General features: G+C 33.0%; 1 protein-coding gene across 1 annotated transcript in view; it reads right to left on the bottom strand.

Annotated features, from left to right (window-relative positions):
• The window catches only part of LOC111004035 (sex peptide receptor), a 143,964-nt gene that overhangs the window by 16,934 nt on the left and 114,161 nt on the right, over nt 1–12,869 (bottom strand). Inside the window, exons 3-4 of the mRNA XM_045629538.1 lie at nt 11,775–12,101; nt 10,905–11,142 (exon numbers count right to left, since the gene is read on the bottom strand). Of these exons, the coding sequence (XP_045485494.1) occupies nt 10,905–11,142; nt 11,775–12,016 (480 nt within the window). The 5' untranslated portion in view covers nt 12,017–12,101. The remainder of the gene's footprint in view (nt 1–10,904; nt 11,143–11,774; nt 12,102–12,869) is intronic.

Below are 12,869 nucleotides of genomic sequence, written 5' to 3'. Positions count from 1 at the left end.
TGGCGATTGAAAAGAGTGGCGGAAAGTTTCTTGCCAGTTCTTCTTACCCGCTCTACGCCCTTGACTTGCGAATTGGTGGTAAATGTAAATTTACGATTAATTTAATTTATTTTTCTTGACGTTCATAAGTGTACATGTTTACCTAAATTAATAAAGATATTTTGATTTGATTTGTACAAATAATAATTTAGAAATTGTAGAGAAAAATCGTATAGGCGTATCGTGAAATGTTTATTTTAAACGATTTAAATATAGAACGTTGATTTTTGTTGGCAACTCTATTGGGAGCTGATATTCCTGTTTTCTAAGAAAAAAGAAACGGATTTTCCTGTTTTTACAAAATTTGTCTTTGTTGCTCCTCTTCCTAATAGTAGTAGTGCATATGTACTCTATCCGATAAATTGAATATCCAATTTAAAAAAAAATCTGGTGTTATTGGGGCATTCAAATAAACATAATATGACATGACATAAATAAAATATAACGCACAACTTTACAATGTCTCACATGCAGAAATTTTCTCCCTTTTATAGAAAACTATTTTAATTTCAGACTGTGACTGTAACTTCAATTCCAAGACAAAAGGCACATCTTATAACTGTGCAAGAAGTCGGAAAAGCTTGACGTAAAATGTGAATTGAGCGACACATTTTAAATTTCGAACCGCGGCGAACTCATTTTCCATATACAATTCTCGGATATACGTCACAGCCGGAAATAAGAAGCGTTTCCACTTAGCTCTGACTTCACGTCAGATCAGATTTGCGACGACAAAGAGATTTCAGGGGTTATTTCAAAGTTCTAAGATAACAAGTTCGTTAGTGGAACAACTGAATTTTAAGATGATTCTCCTCAAAAGGGATGTACTAAACTAGTTACTTCGTCGGGGCAGTAAGTTGTATTATAATGATGTTGATCATAGACAAAGATCAAAGATAAAGAGAACCATTGATAACAAAAATTAGACACATTTTTTATTTTTAGAAATAACATGAGGGGTTATTAAAAGACAAATTGTGGTCCAATTTCATAGCCTACTGCTAGTAATGTTAGACTCTTTGTCCTTTCGCCTATAAATATCGTATTTTCCAGAGTAGTTGTCGCTAGGGTCGAAAGTTTGGCGGTAGACATCAATCCCACCAGCCCGCAGCTACCGCAAAGGAAAAAAGGGGAGATTTGACGCTTCCCTGCTACCTAGCTTCTCGGCTACAGTCTATGTCCTTTAAAAGCCTATATATATAATTACAGCAATTAAAAATATCAGATTACTTCGCGCTTGGATGAACAAAAATTTAATTATGTAATCATTCACCATAACGCGCAGATTTATCGTTTAACACTTAAAATTGAAATTTGTTCATATCAGTCCTTTTTAATATTGGATTATAATGATTTTGTTAATCTACACTATAGTATGAAACTCAAGGCATAAGCATTTAAGTTATAAGTTATAAGATTTTCTTTATACACATGTGTCTTTACTAAGACATCATAAAACATTACGATCTAATTAAGACTGGTGAGTCTCAGTAAAGGTTAGTCTTAGTAAACCACCAGGTTAAGAATGGTATCACTTTTAGGGCCTGTTTCACAATGCATGGATAAAGTACCAAATAGCTATGCAACACAAATTATTCGAAAGATAAAAGTTGCGACTAAGATACTTCGCGTTTCATGACGAATAGCGCTATCTGACAGTCGTGAAACGCAAAAATACCGTTTATCCTACCAATAAGTAATAAATAGCTTATTTGAAACTTATCCGGACATTGTGAAGCAGGCCCTAAATGTTGTTAACTTTTAGTTGTTTAGTTTGTTGTAGTTTTATGGATCTAAAATGATGTATATTACATGTAAAGAAATAAGTAAATCAAATTTATAACACAAAAACTATTTTAATTTATCTCACCGCATCTTTACGTTCATCACAATTGGTCTACAATTATTTCCATATCAAAGAAATCTTTCAAGCAAAAGAAAACATAAAGTTGGCGTTTTCTATTAAAACTACCTTTGCTAAACATCATAATAATTATTGTCCGCTTAGTTTGCATGGGTTGAAACAACAATTGCACAAATTGCTGCAAAACTTGAGTTGCACAGAAGTGTAGGATTTAATGGTTATTATTATTAAAACATTACACATTCACACACACTAAACGCACACATAGTCCATGCGCAAAATACATAATTTATTTATTACCGTATTAGTTACGAAACAGTTGGGTCGAGGCATAAGTAATTTATTAACTTAATAGGAGCCCGCACCTTCTATAGGCATTAGTAAGTAGATATATACATATTGGTAAATAAAATATACGATATAACGGTTTTGAATTAATTTGAATGCGATATTGTAAAATTATAATGAAAATGGCAACTGATACCATACATAATTTCAGTAACTTTATTTTTTACTTTAATCTCCCGCATTATGAATGTAGAACACATACCTGGATCGAATAAAAAAAAACTATAACTTTACGTGTTAAAATTTTTGTAAAAAAAACTATACATATATCTCAGATAGGCTGACCAGCACTTGTGATACTGCATGGACATCCACAGTACTAAATAGACAATGCACTTGTGTCTCTGTGCACACGTTTGAAATACCTGCTACGCGCACGAGTCTTGGCCAGTCTCAATAGAGGTTAGTCTAGCATGTCCTAATCGACCTGGAATGTTATAGTCATAAGTTGGCTGTACGGTATTAAATACTATTTCAACAGTTAAAACTTGTTCAACCATTAAAGCTCTTAGTGACCGTTTGCGAAAGCTCATAAAAGTTCGGCCAAGCTTTAATTAGAATAGTTACCGATTCATTAATTACAATGTATGTTATTTGCATATGCAGCTTAATTGTTACTTAATTATAATTAGCGCTTGCTTATCTGTAATTTGCACAAAATTAATGATATTGTTTAGCAGGTTTTAAATCATTCGGGTCGGGTTGTCTCTCTCCCTGAAATATAGCGAGGTCGCGATGGCTGGCCATGCGTCATACTCGTGAACGGGTGCTACTTGTGGTGACTGGTCGTACTTGAATTCGTGTATGCGGTGATGTTAGTTGTTTCGACAATGTATTTGCGTGTTGTTCCCACAAGAATGTAAATGCGTGCTCCTTTTTCACCATGCCTCCTGCTGATAGAGGACAAATCTTTGTTTTTTATTTATTTTATTATTCATCATAACTTAAGATGTCATATACAACATGCAATGGTTGCAGTTCCTTACAAACGTTGTGTAATAGAAAAAACCTGGCGATTAAAAAGAGTGGCGAAGAGTTTATTGTCAGTTATTCTTTTCCGTTCTACGCCCTTGATTTGAGAACTGGCAGTAAATGTTAAATTAGAAACATTCAATGTATATTTCTTTTTTGACGTTCATAAGTGTACATTGTGTTACCTAAATTAATAAATGATTTTTGATTTTGATTTTATGCAACGTAATTGTTACCTTATTAATTACCGCTTGCTTGTCTGTTATTAGCACGAAATTAATGAAATTGTTTAGCAGGTTTTAAGTCATTCATATTATAAACAAATATACCCTTAGCAGTCCTGTGTACGTATTTTGTTTGTATAACTTGACACGCGCTCAAATGTATTTGGAATTTAAATGGAACGAACATTCCCAAACCTTTCAAATAGGAATATATGTAATGAAAGGGAAAGCTGTGAACTGCCAACAATCAACCTAATTATATCGACTTCGTATTGGATGCTTGACATTTCTTCACAAAAATGTATGTGTTATTCTGGAAATATTTCAATAAACACTGTTATATTTGTTTGACCGACCTTTTTAGTTCTCTATTCTTTTATATGTTGTCAACTAACCGTCTTTTAATATCTGAACCTCCATTTTGTATCCGTAGCGAATTCATTTTCAACTTTGCGACACTATGCTTAATTTCGTATTCCTGAGTCAGGGTCAATTACACAGCACACTAGTGTTAGACACTTAAAACGTATCTTGTTCTTTAAAGGACAAACAAATTGCTATCTTTCACTCTTTTTTAATTATTTTCTTTGATTTATATTATTTGTCTTTCTGTGTATGTGTTTTGTTAGTAATTAATGTTACGTCTATTACTAATTGGTATATTTAGAGAATCTTAATAACGTAATAAAAACGTAACCATTATTGAAATTACCTACTTTTTTTATAGAACAGGGGGCAAACGGGCAGGAGGCTCACCTGATGTTAAGTCATACCGCCGCCCATGAACTCTCTCGATGCTAAAGGGCTAGCGTGTGCGATGCCGGCCTTTTAAGAATTCGTACACTCTTTTCTTGAAGGACCCTAAGTTGAATTGGTTCGGAAATACTTCAGTGGGCAGCTATTTCCACAAAGTACATTTAAGGCCTTGACTGCTCACACAAAACTGCGCTTATAATATACAGACAAAATACACCGATATTTTTTAATTTTAAAGATATTATATTAGATTTTTTAATACAATATTTGCGTATACGAAAACAATTTTATTTTAAAATACCTTTATATTTTAACGCACGGGTAAACCAATCATTTTATAACAAAAGCATGTATTAATACAACGTCTTTCAAACACTATTTCAAATAAAGTTAAAAGTTTCCATTGTAAAATAATGAAAGTGCAATTATAAAGTTGTTGCCACAAAAATCGCTTCTAGTATTTTATCCGTTGGGAAATAAAATTCACCACAAACATTTCACAACATGAACAATGCTTTATTCACGATTCTAAGAAATTATAACAATTATTCCGATAGATTCTCTATCTACCGTCATCGGTGTGTGTGTTTTAAATACAGGATATTTCACTCAAAATATTTCGTCCGAAAACCTCATTATTTATTTATAAAAGTTCATCACTGACACCACATCATACATAATGATAGCATTATATGTTACAAGCTATCTTTTCAAAAATATATGAACTATAGTATTTTACAAGAAAATTTACTATACATGTTACATAAAAAAAATACAATAAAATATACAGCGGATTTGATAACAATTGTTTTTTTTAATTGCCCACTAACCAATATTTCGAAGAACTCGAATGAGAGGTGTCTGAACTTCTAGGTTGGTTTTTGCAGACAGAATTTGAAAGATTCTGCTAATTAAACCTTGGCAAGGAACATGGGATGACAATGTTATTATTCTGTCAGAATTTCCTGTTCTCTATTTGACCATTTAACAATTTTAAGAAAGGTTCTCGTAATATCTAGTAATGCATCGTTATGTGATATTACGGTAACAAGGAGAAAGTTGAAGCTGGCAGCAAAACGTTGTAAATGGTCAGGGTGAGCTATTAGCGAGAGGTTCGCCATCGCTCGATTTTTGTTACGTTTCTAAGACTATTTAATGAAGCAAAATATGTGCACTGGATAATTTAATTTAAGTAAGAATAATGTGCATAATCTACATAAATCAGTACATACATAATCAGTAGATAAATCATTCAATTGGTAATGGGGCAGACCTTTATAGAATATGTACTTATAAAAATATGTGTCTGGCGATTACTTATATTTATAAACAAGGAGATATATTTACGGTTCTGTGTTCTGACATATGACGACGTTATTTGACTTTTAGAAATTGGGACTCACAGGAAAGAACTCAGAGATATGTAAATTATAAACTTCCTTATAAATTATTCCTATAATATCACAAATGTAAAAAATAATTAACGTAATTATTGTATTATTTTTTTAGGTTATACTAAAAATTACAATTGTGATATTCAAAAGAAATAACTATCATTTTTCAATATCAGAAAGTTCTAATATATAATATTATCAACAAGAATCAAATAGAAAATGAAAATAATATTTTCCTGCATACGACTTATCGGGGAAAGCAGCCTGAACGGTTTTCTTTCATAAAACGTTTCCGATACATAGTCAATGTAAATTATAAGTATGTTACAGGCAAGCTACAATCTTTGCCGATAAAAACTCCTCTTTTCCATCGCTTCGATGATTTTACCGCTACATTTATACGGGTTCCGTGGATGGAGACTGCATTCTTCAGTCAATCTCTGCGCGAGTGTACAGAGCAAAATTAACTAACAAAGCGGTTTTCTTAACGCTTTTTCTTTTCGTATTTGCTTACATCTTTGTTTAATACTCTTAATTTTTTTTTTCCTTCATAGCCTTTACATAAAGCGCTAAATGATAACTTTTATCATTTAGCGCTCGCCTGACGCGCCAAAGAGAAGAAAGACAAAAAGAAAAATATAGCTAAAACTTTGGCACAAGTAAGAGAAAAATCAAGTACACTATTCTATATGAGATTTTGAATATCTTTATAAAAACTTTGTTTCTAACAATGAAAAGTAAACGTAACTCATAAATGATCAAAATCATATAAAAATTTCTTTAGCAAATTTTTTGTCACAGATTATGACACCCCACATATGGTTTTAAACTATTTTATTTAAACCATTTGCCTAACTAGCACAAACTTAGTTAATGCTAGTTATGTCGTATAAACTGTTCTTCAAGTTTGTTGCAATTTGCAACAAGAGAAGATCAGGACTCCTGCCCAGAAAGTTCTCGAATATCGTTCACAATCATTCCCAGGGATATATAAGCAAGGCGAGACGCTACTAGTCAGTTCTCCAACTCATTTGGCAAAAAATAATGAGCAGCATAATTCTTAGAATAATATTTCGGAATTCAGACTTCAATTAACGTATAAAGAAACAACGCAAGCTCGAAAAACAGTAATTACTGGTTCTCTTTTACCTTATAATTAATTTCCTACTGATTCACCTTAAGGCTATTGTCTCATTTACAATAGAGCTCTTTGGAAAAGCGATTTTCCACAACAATGGAAATGGCAATGTATTTTGCTAAGAAAATATCTAGCAATAGTTATCTTACACAGTGGTCTTAAATTTTAGAAGCTCTTTAAAAGTAAGTAAAAATTTAGAAATGTTGTTTAACTGATTTTAGAGTAGTATACCTATAAATATAATGATAAAATATACCAATCTACAGATTCTGAGATAGTCAAACTATCACGACATAAACTAACAAATCACAGAAAAATTACGCTAGCTGAATTGAATCTACGGAGACTTTACGTATTGTACGAGACTTACGTACATTCTTACAACAACCTACACACTGAAATATGCGCATACACACACAACGTTTGTAAGGCAACGATTACACCGTGATTCACATGTCATCTTAAGTAATGAAAAATAATAAAATTAAATAAAAAACAAAGATTTGTCCTCTATCAGCAGGAGGCATGGTTAAATAGGTGCACGCACTTACATTCTCGTAGAAACAACACATAAATACATAGTCGAATTAACTAACATTTTTTTTAATGCTTTTATAGAATACAAGAAGGTGTCGTATAAACTTTGTTGTAAATGTAATATGACACCTCCAGTATTGTAAGATGCACTGACATTTCCACTCTTTGCAAATGCCAATGCACTTTACGAAATTACTGAGAACATGTCATGACATGAGATAGGTCAGACGTGTTCCGACAAGATCTCTGAGCGATGACGGTTACTATAAGACTGAAATTTAAGAAAGTACTTTTGCTGCTTTTTGCCATAACTATAAGATTTTCTAAAACCGATGCGTAAAGTAGTTTATGAAATTGTAAGGAAAAATGCTTTGCATAACCTTGAGTTTCTTCTAAATCGTATTTTAAAATATTCAACATAAGACATGAATTGCTTTAACATTTCATATTTATTTTTATTTTTGTGAATAAATTAAGACATCGAGTAAAAGGCATATTTATTAGGTGGAGGACATCGTTTTTTTTAAATATATTGTTTAATTGTTGAATTCTGATAATACATTTAGAAACAACATTCTCTTGATCTGCAATATTTGTGAAGAGATTTCGGAGGCTAAGGCTGGATCAGAAATTGCAGACTTTTTTCTCTTCAGAAGGGCGGAATTATATATTTTTTTTCTTTCGTAAAGGACAGTGTTGACCTAATGGCTTCAACTTGCAACTCTCATCCCTAGTTCGTAAGTTCAATCCACAACTCTGCACCAATACACTTTCTTTCTATGTGCGAATTTAACATTCGTTCAAACGGTGAAGGAAAATATCGGGAATAAACCGGCTTGCCTCAGACCCTATAAGTCTTGAGAGCGTGCGCCCATCACCTATTTGCTTATTAGATAGTAAAATGATTATGAAACAGATTCAAAAATCTGAGGTCCGAACTTTGACTAGAGGTTGTAACGACAATGATTATAAATATATACCTCTCAATTATATCTTTTATTTAATTTTTTCTCTTTGATATGAATAAAAAACAAATTAGATATGTATTTTCGTACTACATCCATACAGGGAGAATCAAAGGTTTTGTTCTTATCAACAACTGTTACATAACTAGGTACATGGCTCTGAAAAGCTTAGCCAATATCGGAAACCACAAAATTGATAATAAAAACTTTTTCTATCGGCGACATTCAAGACAATGGGCAAAAACTTAAGTGTTGACTTGAGAGTTAGTATCAGACATTGTTCGAACCTTTATATCATCGAGTGACCGTAAAAATAAATGACTTTGATTTCCCCGTTTTTTGAGAAAATCTTTTTGTATTTTTCGGCAATATAAGAGAGATAAAGTGTGAACGATTTTAGTGTTCTGGGAATTTGAGATAAGAAAAGTACAGTTACAAAATGACTTGCTGTAATACAACTCCAACATAATATATAAGTTGTTCATTCATAAAATAACGAATAGTTTACAATCGTTTATTGAAAAGCACGTTTTGTTGCACAATCCGATGATTGTAAGTTAACTGGGGAATTACTTATGAGGGAGAGGCGAAGATGGCTAAAGATAGAGATAGCGATTGTAAGTTTCAATAATGCTATATTCTTAGCGATCACGTTTGTCGTTAAAACAATATTACTGAATAAAATGTTAAGGACAATATAACTGTAAATCAGGCATGTTGAGGGACAAACTTTAGCGGGCAAATATGTTCGCGGGGCACGATTAAAAGTATATTTAGTGCATTTTTAAATGTAGTGATAATATTTTTTTGCGATAGATATGAGACATAAAATAATACGACACTTCGTTAGTATAGTATTATAGTATATATAGTAAATATTATTTATTAATTTATTAAAATAACAAAATGACATTAAAAAACATCACATCATCACAAAATCATTAATCATTATGGTGAAATCGTAAAAATTGCAATTGTTACAAACCACGAAAGTTAAATACACCGAAATCATAAGATACTTAAGCTTGAATTTGGGAAACTAATCCATCGATATTTGGATTAGTTACACTGATACATAGACGTAAAGAATTTTCCAAATTATCGTTAGTCAGTCTTGTAAGATGTGTTGATTTATTGACTCTCATCAATGAAAAGAACTATTCGCACTACTACGTACCTACTGCCAAACGCACAGATCAATATTACGAATTTTTTAGCGGATTTTTTTATCTAGGTATTTTTGTAGAAAACATTTGATGTGTAAATATCTAATGTAATTTTTTTTTATTGGGTTTTTTCAACATATCTCCGAAACAGGCCCGCGGGCCAGTGGTTGCCCTATATGAATTAATAATTAAACTATATAAATTCTAATTGTACGCGTCTATGCGTGTGCAATATAGTAAAGTCTATACCTTTCAGTATTAGAAAACAGATAAATTAGTATTATTAAAAACGCGGACGAAAGGAATACTTGTTTTATAAAATTTCCATCAAGCTTCGTTGACATGTTTACAAATGGACATAAAGCGTGGAGATAAGCGGTCTGTGGCCGTTAAATCCAGCTCTATCCAGATTTATCCAGATAACAAGCGGCTCGGGGCGGCCCGGGTTAATCATGAAAATATTTATTATCTCGCCTTCAAAAATTTTCCCGCAAATCCGACCTGATATTAATTTTATTTGGGAAATGTCATTGGCAGAATTCTACCACAGAATAACACCGACGGAGTTTTGAATTTTCAGAGAATTGAATGCTAAAAGATGAATTGTATCACAAATGTTTTATGGTTTTGCACAAGATTTTGGGCTAACGGCGATTTGTGGTTTGCGGCTATACAAATTTATATTTGTTTTAAAAGATAAGTTATCCATTTTCTAGCACGATTACGTATTGAATAAACAGTCCCGTCATTTAGGCAGGATTTTGACATAAAAAATGTTGAATGAAACACCGTATTGACATTTCAAAATGTTATCAATTCCATAGGTAGGTTAAATATGAAATTTGAAAAAAAAAAACAAAATAATTGAGATTAATGCATCTATAGTTTCGATTGTTTTATTTGTAGGCTTATGTTAGAGCCTGAGACTATGTACTTTCGTAAGACATGCTTTACGGTATCTTTCTTTCTCTTCCATATGCGATAGATAGATAATATATATGTCGCAGTCAACTAGCTTAACTACTCATGACATGACTACTCTATCAGACGAATGGCCTAAGCATTGTGGTAGAATTAAAAAACATCGGACATGAAAAAATATCTCTAATGAATCAGTCACAGCTAAATTCACATTATTATTTTTACTTCACTCTTCAGAAAGTAGAACTCAATATATATTAACAGTCAAGAATAGGCATGTAATAAAACGTCATCAGTCCATGTCATTGGCCTATTCAGGCTGTTCGATCAAAGCCTGGATATCTTTGAGGCCGCTAGTTAAACGGCACTGTTTAGTTAAAAGGCCAGGCCGTTAATTAAACGGCTTTTTAAGCTAGTTGGCTGCGATATATACCTTAGAAAGAATATAAAGTCATCAGTGGTTGTAAACAAGGTGTGTGACCTTGTTAAAATAAAGATAAAAGACTATCTTTGCACATACAACGGCCTCGTTCAGCCTCATCACAAACTTTAGGATTGGAATTTAAGTAATCATACTTACGTCGTTCATATAAGTCCAAGCTTGGCACGCCTGTACGGGACTAAGTGGTTTGTAGTGGTTTCCAAATGTGTACATATAGAATAACCATGGAGCCGGGAACAGCATTGTGAACATGTCACACAGGGCCATGGCCATCAGGACCACGTTCGTTGGTGTTCTCATGTGCCGACGGGACAATACTACTACTATTAGTGTATTTGCTACCGTTGTTGTTGCTAGTAGAAACGGTGCAATGTACCTGAAAACAATTTTCACGTTTACGGCCTTATTTTAAACGTATTTATTCAACCTCTACAATTATTGTTATAGATATAATACTGATGTTAATTTTTTTTTCCCAAAAAATTATTTTAAAGCAGTATATATTAAAATCATTAGAAAACAACTGAGGTTTGTATAAATTGTGTAAAATAAACTATAGCAGTTGTGTTGAAGTAAGTGATACCGCCGCCTATAGACATTCATACATACTCGCGAGTGCGTTGCCGGCCTTTTATGAATTAAACTCTACCCTCCAACGCTGAAAGACTCTACTCTAAGTGGTTGCACGCGGCAAAAACTACCTTAAAAGAAGCTCAGTGTATGTCGAGGAGATTCGAAATTTAAACCTTAACATAAATATTCATTCGGTAGTGACAATACATATTTTTTAGAATATATACATTTCCGTAGAGAATTTTTAACGTTAAAGACGTCATTTCTGACACTGATATGACATTCCATATTTTTCCTTAAAATTCTGAGACAGACGTAAATATGTATCATTTTATGTATCAACCTATGACAGGCATCACATCTGAAACCGACGTAACTTCTTTTGTATCTGTCCTAAAATTAAAAAGAAATGGTACAAGTATTCAAATGACTTACCCGTACATAGGCTCCGCATAGTTAACAGGAAATTGGCAGGTAACGTTCAGGTATACGTGTGAATAATTGGATGAGCAATAGTCGTCCGTCGAGAAATTCGACTCAGGATATTCTAAATCCAATGTTTGATTATCGAAGTAATTATAATTTGACTTGTCATCGAAATCCGCGCCATCTTCGATTTTGTAATTCGAATGGGAGTTGTTTAAAAAATATTCGCTCCATCCCTTCTCGTGCGCCATTTTGTTTTATCAATGGTTATCTCACACTGGATAATGACATCTTTATTTTGACAGATAGCATTGAGTTATTGGCGTGTCATGTAATCTGTGGACAAAATAAATGATTTATAGGTACTATTGGCTATAATGGATAACGTATTATATGTCAAGAGTAAAGGATTGCTCGAATTTAACAGGTGTACAATTTGCCTTGTTAACGTAGGAATATTAATAGCGGGCCTTTCATTAGTTATACGGGTCTATGTGAAAATTGAGGAGGCTAGTTAGCGTCCCTTATAGCGCTGTCAAAGGTAACTTCAGTAGTGTATAGAGGTGTAATATGGTTATAAAGCTCTTTGTCGGTGCTCCATTGATATTGGGTTGGGTAAAATTACTATAATAATAATAATATGCCTTTATTTTTCCACATCCTATTTATATAAATAAAATAAAATAGATATGAATACAATTACAACTAAGATGCGGCCCCTGTCCGGGATAAGGCCTCCCCCAACTTTTTTCACCCTAATTTATTTTGTGTCCAAAAAAAATTAAACCAATTAGCCCTCTGTAAAAAAATAATAAATTAGCGGCGCTACAACCTCTTTAGGTCTTGGCCTCAGATTTCTGAATCTGTTTCAAGATCATTTTTAAATTTAATAGGCAAGTAGGTGATCAGCATCCAGTGCCTGTCACACGTCGTCGACTTTTTGGGTCTAAGACATGTCGGTTTCCTCACGATGTTTTCCTTCACTGTTCGAGCATATGTTAAATACGCACATAGAAAGAAATTCCATTGGTGCACAGCCGGGGATCGAACCTACGACCTCAGGGATGAGAGTCGCACGCTGAAGCCACTAGGCCAACACTGCTC

This window comes from Pieris rapae, chromosome 9, assembly GCF_905147795.1.
Source record: "Pieris rapae chromosome 9, ilPieRapa1.1, whole genome shotgun sequence".
NCBI classification, from domain to species: domain Eukaryota; kingdom Metazoa; phylum Arthropoda; class Insecta; order Lepidoptera; family Pieridae; genus Pieris; species Pieris rapae.
This window is presented reverse-complemented; position numbering and strand designations above follow the sequence as displayed.